Source organism: Erpetoichthys calabaricus, chromosome 13 (genome assembly GCF_900747795.2).
Source record: "Erpetoichthys calabaricus chromosome 13, fErpCal1.3, whole genome shotgun sequence".
Lineage (NCBI taxonomy): Eukaryota > Metazoa > Chordata > Cladistia > Polypteriformes > Polypteridae > Erpetoichthys > Erpetoichthys calabaricus.
This window is the reverse complement of record NC_041406.2, coordinates 131,749,351-131,756,891: the sequence shown is the minus strand read 5'-3', so window position 1 is coordinate 131,756,891 and position 7,541 is coordinate 131,749,351. Positions and strand designations below refer to the sequence as shown.

The window sequence follows — 7,541 nt, the reverse complement described above, 5'->3', positions numbered from 1 at the left end:
GAGCCCAAAATGTTCCAAGAAAATATCCCCCACACCCTTACACCACTACCAGCAGCTTGAACCATGGGCTCATGTTGTTGACACCAAATTCTGACCCTACCATTCGAATGTCACAGCAGAAACTGAGACTCATCAGACCAGACAACTTTCATCAATCTTCTATTGTGCAATTTTGGTGAGCCCGTTCAACTTGTGGCCTCAGTTGCCTGTTTGTAGCTGGTATGAGTGGCACCCAGTGTAGTCTCCAGTAGCTGTAGCCTATCTGCTTCAGGGTTCAATGTGTTGTTTGTTCAAAGATGCTCTTCTGCATACCTTGGTTGTAATGAGTGGTTATTTGTGTTACTGTTGCCATTCTATCTGCTTGAACCAGTCTGGCCATTCTCCTCTGACCTCTGGCATCAACAAGGCATTTTTCCCCTGAGAACTGTCACCCCTTGGATATTTTATCTTTTTCAGACAATTCTCCAAACACCCTAGAGATGGCTCGGTGTGAAAATCCCAGCAGATCAGCAGTTTCTGAAATACAGCAGCCCATCTGGCACAAACAACAATGCCACATTCCAAGTCACTTAAATCTACTTTCTTCTCCATTCTAATGCACGGTTTGAACTTCAGCAGTTCATCTTGACAATGTCTGCACGCCTAAATGCATTAAGATGCTACCACATAACTGGCTGATTAGATATTTGCATTAACAAGCAGTTGAACAGGTGTACCTAATAAAGTGGTGCACGCACATACACACACACACATTCTAACATGCATCAATTTATTGCACAATTTCAAATACCAACAAAATTAACTTTCAGAGTAAATGATTAACTTTTTCATTCAGCTTTACACATATATCAAACAGTATTCTGTCTCTGTTCCAAGGTGAACCAAAGCATGAGTTTTAAGTTCATGTAAGTTTCTGCTTTGCACATGACATTTTGAGGTATACACGTACATCAGAGCTAGCACTGTGTTTTATGCATAGCCACTGTTATCTATATCAAAAAATGGACAAAATGCATTTCCAGAGTCAAATCATAGGTCAAGTTTTGGAGATAGCTGGGAACAAAATGTGGGATTCCTTAGACGAGCTAAAGGTATAGGTGTGGCTAGCATGCACAATTCACAGTTCAGCAGGTAAAAGTAGGTCACACATGCTGCATGTACTTAATCTGATAACAGATTTTTAGGAATTGCTACTGGGAAAAACTGGAGAGATATATAGTTAGCTGTTCTTGGTTCTCCCTAGCATGGAAAAATCACCTTTTCTTTCTCCTGCAGTTTGTCAAATTTGACAATGACATCTTGCACTTGTCAGGCAAATGATACACTCTTAAATTCCAGTTTGTCAGTTTTTGGTGACATTGTTATTTTTTTTTCATAAAAATTATATGGACTCCCAAATACATGCTCTGAATATTCTAGTACTAGAACAGTAGTGCATAAACATTAGTAGGAACAGTCTACATTAAATGGCAAGGGACTTTGACTTCATTCTTTTTGTTGGTCGTATTTTTCTTTCTTTCAGCCTTTCTTTTCTTGATGTTTACTTGCTGAGCTGACCGTTCTTCGTGGGCTGCCGTGTGTATTGTGTGTCTTTAATCTTCTGTGACAGTAATACTGTCTTGTATGTCCACTGGCTTGTATGTCTGTAATATACCTTTAATTGTCTCTGGCGGTAATACAGGCGTGCGCGTCGGTAATATGTCTTTAATCTCCTCTGACAGTAATACTGGCTTGTATGTGGCTGTAATATGAGTCACTGTATTGTGTACCTTTAATTTCCTCTTGCAGTGATACTGGTTTGTATTTCCGTAAAATGCCTGCAACTTTCTCTGACAGTAATATCGCACATCGCACTGTGCCCCGCGCATGCGCACTTCACCAGAAGACACACACACACACACGGACACCTGGATGCACACAGGGATTTTATTAAAGAGGATAAAGCGAAAACAAAGATTCTTCCTTTTTCCTATATCCTCCAGTCCCAATAATTTATTACAAAGGCATCTGCATTATTTTCTTTTATCCGTGGGGCCTAACATCTGTTCCATTTTATCGACACAATATGTAGCTGTGTATTTTATATCATGAAGTTGGGCATCATATTGAACTTGCTCTTCATTATTCTCATTTCATTCTTAAATTTATTAATTTCACTCTCAATATTTCTCTCAGTACTATTCTCTATTTTCTCAAAATTATTCATACTCAAATGGCTTCCCTGAGTGGTAAACTCATGCTTCATTTAGAACATAACATGACTTATATTTTTCATGAACCTGATTATTATCTTCCTTACAATACGAGTGTAGGTTCTTTTGACTGGTGTCCTGAGTGACCACCAGGGTTAGTTTTTGATGAGGGTGGCACTAAAGCAGTTGCTTTTGCAAATTTAGCAACTAGCTGGTCCTGCGGAGTGCAGTGAAGTCAAACAATGTTGTATGGCCTCAATGCTCAGCATTCAGGATTTTTAGAGGTCATATGCCCCAAGAAACTAGGTTGCTTGTGCAGAAAGTTAAAAACAAAATATATCAGACATCAAAGTAAAATAAAGTAATAAAAGCATTGCTGTTGCAGGAGAGGCTATTACGACCATGTCTGTCTGACAACAGGCAAGACCTATCTTTGAGTTCTTAAGAGTTTAGGGAATGACCCAGGTAGGTTTCTGAGTGGAAAAATCAGAAGCAGATGTTACCTTTTGATAAAGCAATTTAGAAACCAGAAAAAAAAGGAGAGCAGTCAGCCTAGATTACTTTCAATAGTCACCCACTGTATACTTCCTATACAAAGCCTAAGCATTCTAGCCACCAAAACATGTTTTTGACTTCTGATCAAGTACGATTTCAAATTATTGATTGTTCTATATAGTGTAATTATTAATGAAGAATACGTTGTATATTTAAAACTCATGTTTTAATTAAAAAAAAAAAAAAAATCTCTCACCGTAGTTGCTGATGGTTGTCGAGACTTTAAAATAGGTTCTTCATAAATTTTTCTGTAGGTACTGGAAGACCCAAGAATGCCTGGGTTAACAAATTCAATTATAGCATAGAATTCTTGCAGATCATTCTGAACTGGAGTGCCTGTCAACAAGAAAGAAATTCTCAAACTCATTTATATATAATGGTAGAATGAAGTTGAAAAAAAAGAAAAAAAAAAGCTACACACAATTAACAAGACAAAGGCTAAAAGCTCAACTGCTCATTTCATGTATAGTGTTCTTAATAATGAAATAACCAATGCCTGCATCTTAGAAACTCTGTCATTTATTCATTGATTATGCTACAATTGTGTTTGTAATATTAACAGTAATCATATTATATCAGGAATCACTATTGATAATAGCATTCGCTATACATTCTGAAATAGTAGAGACCATAAAATTATATGGTTTAAGCTTCCTTTAGGAAAACAAAAATTTGTGACTGCTTTAAAATATTTCAAATATAAGTAAGTAGTACTAGGGTGTTGTACCGTGTTAGCCATTATGAATGTAGTGAGAAGTCAAGCAAAATGATACCTTTTATTGGCTAACTAAAAAGACTACAATATGCAAGCTTTCGAGGCAACTCAGGCTTCATTATATCTAGCCTTTTATTTTTGGTTTACAGCCTTAAATGAAAACACACTAACCAATATTTTTCCAGCTTTACTTACTCAATGCAATCTATAATCTATAATATCATCCACAACACACCATACCTACAGTAAAGCATGGAGGTGGCAGCATCCTGTTGTGGGGATGTTTCTTTGCCGCAGGGCCTGGGGCTCTCATTAGGGTAGAAGGAAAAATGGATGGGGGCAAAAATACCGTCAAATTCTTGAGGAAAACCTGCTACCCTCTGCCAGAAAGTTGAAGATGGGCAGAATGTTCACCTTTCAACACGACAATGACCCGATGCACACAGCAAAATTGACTGAAGGAGAAAAAAGTGAATGTCCTTGTGTGGCCCAGTCAGGGCCCAGACCTAAAACTCATTGAAAATCTGTGCAAAGATTTGAAGACAGCAGTGCACCAATGCTCACCATCCAATTTGACTGAACTTAAACAGTTCTGTAAAGAAGAGTGGGCAAATATTGCTCAATCTAGATGTGGGAGTTCGCCCAACCAGTCTACATGTGTTTTGTGGACTTGGAAAAGGCATTCGACCATGTCCCTTGGGGAATCCTGTGGGGGGTGCTCCGGGAGTATGGGGTACCGGACCCCCTGATAAGGGCTGTTCGGTCCCTGTACAACCGGTGTCAGAGCTTGGTCCGCATTGCCGGCAGTAAGTCGCACCCGTTTCCAGTGAGAGTTGGACTCCGCCAGGGCTGCACTTTGTCACCGATTCTGTTCATAACTTTTATGGACAGAATTTCTAGGTGCAGCCACGGTGTTGAGGGGGTCCGGTTTGGTGGACTCAGGATTGGGTCACTGCTTTTTGCAGATGATGTTGTCCTGTTTGCTTCATCAGGCCGTGATCTTCAGCTCTCTCTGGATCGGTTCGCAGCCGAGTGTGAAGCGGCTGGGATGAGAATCAGCACCTCCAAATCCGAGACCATGGTCCTCAGCCGGAAAAGGGTGGAGTGCCCTCTCAGGGTTGGTAGCGAGATCCTGCCCCAAGTGGAGGAGTTCAAGTATCTCGGGGTCTTGTTCACGAGTGAGGGAAGAATGGAGCGTGAGATCGACAGGCGGATCGGTGCGGCATCCGCAGTAATGCGGGCATTGCATCGGTCTGTCGTGGTGAAAAAGGAGCTGAGCCGCAAGGCGAAGCTCTCAATTTACCAGTCGATCTATGTTCCTACCCTCACCTATGGTCATGAGCTATGGGTAGTGACCGAAAGAACGAGATCGCGAATACAAGCGGCTGAAATGAGTTTCCTCCACAGGGTGTCTGGGCTTTCCCTTAAAGATAGGGTGAGAAGCTCAGTCATCCGGGAGGGGCTCAGAGTAGAGCCGCTGCTCCTCCGCATCGAGAGGAGTCAGATGAGGTGGCTCGGGCATCTGATCAGGATGCCTCCTGGACGCCTCCCTGGTGAGGTGTTCCGGGCACGTCCAACCGGGAGAAGGCCCCGGGGAAGACCCAGGACACGCTGGAGGGACTATGTCTCTCGACTGGCCTGGGAACGCCTTGGGATTCTCCCGGAAGAGCTAGAAGAAGTGGCCGGGGAGAGGGAAGTCTGGGCATCTCTGCTCAAGCTGCTGCCCCCGCGACCCGACCTTGGATAAGCGGGAGACAATGGATGGATGGATGGATAAAAGTAGAAACTGAGCTTAACCCATTTATGCATCATGTTCCATTATTGGAACGACAGTCACATTGGAGTAACATATGCTATGTATAATGTAAGAAGTGGATTTACCTAGTGTTTCAATTTTGGAACGCCATATAACTCAACAATGGAATGTATTGTAATAAAATTTTTTTCTCTTCAAATTCTTGTTCCTTATATTTTTCTACGCAACAACTCAAAAATTTCAACCTTCGGCATAAATGGGTTAAATGTATCAAAACTAGAAATCAACGTTGACAATATGACCCTACAAACAAACAAAAAAAACACTCAGCCTTCACAATTGACTGAGATATTTTCCTCTTTTTGACCTGTACTTGCTATAAATGTAGTTTGAATTACTTTTCTGTTTTGTTTTATCTAGATTCATATGTAACTGTAAAAAGTATGTGATGGGCATAAGTAAAATTATACAACCAAACAAAACACTTTCTGCAATCACTTGTTAAAATACCCAAATGCAACTATTAGGGGGAGGGAAGTGAGTTATGAAATCTCAGATTTAGTTGTTACTAGGAAGAACTCAGTACTGAAAAACTTCAGAATGAAGGAATATTCAAAATATTTGAACTCCTGGATGTGGTATGGCAAGAAATACCCATGTGATATTTAATCACGTGTGTCAATAATCTGCTGTAATTTAGCACTTGCTTTGATTAACAGGTCTGCTATTATACAAAATTATGAAGTATGGCTACTGTTAGTAGTAACCAATATCTAAGATCATGCTATGCATTATCATGTTGTGTTTATATTAGTGGGGGTCCTGACAAGATGAAACAACATTCATGGGGGCCATGATTTAAAGTTTGGAAACCACTGATCTACCAGAAAGATGAAATTTATGATGCCTGCTTTTGATTTAAGACAATCCCAGATGGTTCAAAGGACGAAGTTGTCAATACTGGTAAACTTTGGGAGGGCAGATTTAAATATCACAGAAGTTCAATGTCATTAGCTTATCACTTAAAAGCAAAACATACATGAAGCCGCTGTACTCAAACTCAAATGTTAGGCAGCAAAATCTGCGGCAGACTATAGTCCATGAATGTAAAGTATAACTCAACATATGTCCATGAATAATACAAAATCTAAAGTATTAATTGCAAATTGAATCACATCAGACTGCAGACCTCTAAACTTAGCTGAAGATACAGAGCTAAGAGACATCATTCAGCGAGGTCTGAGTATTCTTACAAATTACCTTTACATGGGACAATGTGCATATATACAGTATATACATTTATGTCCATAAATATTTGGACAGAGACAACTTTTTTCTAATTTTGGTTCTGTACATTACTACAATGAATTTTAAATGAAACAACTCAGATGCAGTTGAAGTGCAGACTTTCAGCTTTAATTCAGTGGGGTGAACAAAACGATTGCATAAAAATGTGAGGCAACTAAAGCATTTTTTTAACACAGGGGCTCAAAAGTAATTGGACAAATTAAATAACTGGAAATAAAATGTTCATTTCTAATACTTGGTTGAAAACCCTTTGCTGGCAATGACAGCTTGAAGTCTTGAACTCATGGACATCACCAGATGCTGGGTTTCCTCCTTTTTAATGCTCTGCCAGGCCTTTAGTGCAGCGGCTTTCAGTTGCTGTTTGTTTGTGGGCCTTTCTGTCTGAAGTTTAGTCTTCAACAAGTGAAATGCATGCTCAATTGGGTTAAGATCAGGTGACTGACTTGGCCATTCAAGAATTTTCCACTTCTTTGCTTTAATAAACTCCTGGGTTGCTTTGGCTATATGTTTTGGGTCATTGTCCATCTGTATCATGAACCGCCACCCAATCAATTTGACTGCATTTAGCTGGATTTGAGCAGACAGTATGTCTCTGAACACCTCAGAATTCATTCGGCTGCTTCTGTCCTGTGTCACATCATCAATAAACACTAGTGTCCCAGTGCCACTGGCAGCCATGCACACTCAAGCCATCACACTGCCTCCACCGTGCTTTACAGATGATGTGGTATGCTTTGGATAATGAGCTGTTCCACGCCTTCTCCATACTTATTTCTTGCCATCATTTTGGTAGAGGTTGATCTTGGTTTCATCTGTCCAAAGAATGTTTTTCCAGAACTGTGCTGGCTTTTTTAGATGTTCTTTAGCAAAGTCCAATCTAGCCTTTCTATTCTTGAGGCTTATGAGTAGCTTGCACCTTGCAGTGCACCCTCTGTATTTACTTTCATGCAGTCTTCTCTTTATGGTAGACTTGGATATCGATACGCCTACCCCCTTGAGAGTGTTGTTCACTTGG

At 40.3% G+C, this 7,541-nt stretch overlaps 1 protein-coding gene across 2 annotated transcripts in view; it reads right to left on the bottom strand.

Moving 5' to 3' along the window:
* Positions 1 to 7,541, bottom strand: part of rad54b (RAD54 homolog B) — a 230,504-nt gene that overhangs the window by 88,917 nt on the left and 134,046 nt on the right. For both annotated transcript variants that reach the window (XM_028817766.2, XM_028817765.2), the window contains exon 9: positions 2,944 to 3,083. In XM_028817766.2, coding sequence (XP_028673599.1) covers positions 2,944 to 3,083 — 140 coding nt within the window. The remainder of the gene's footprint in view (positions 1 to 2,943; positions 3,084 to 7,541) is intronic.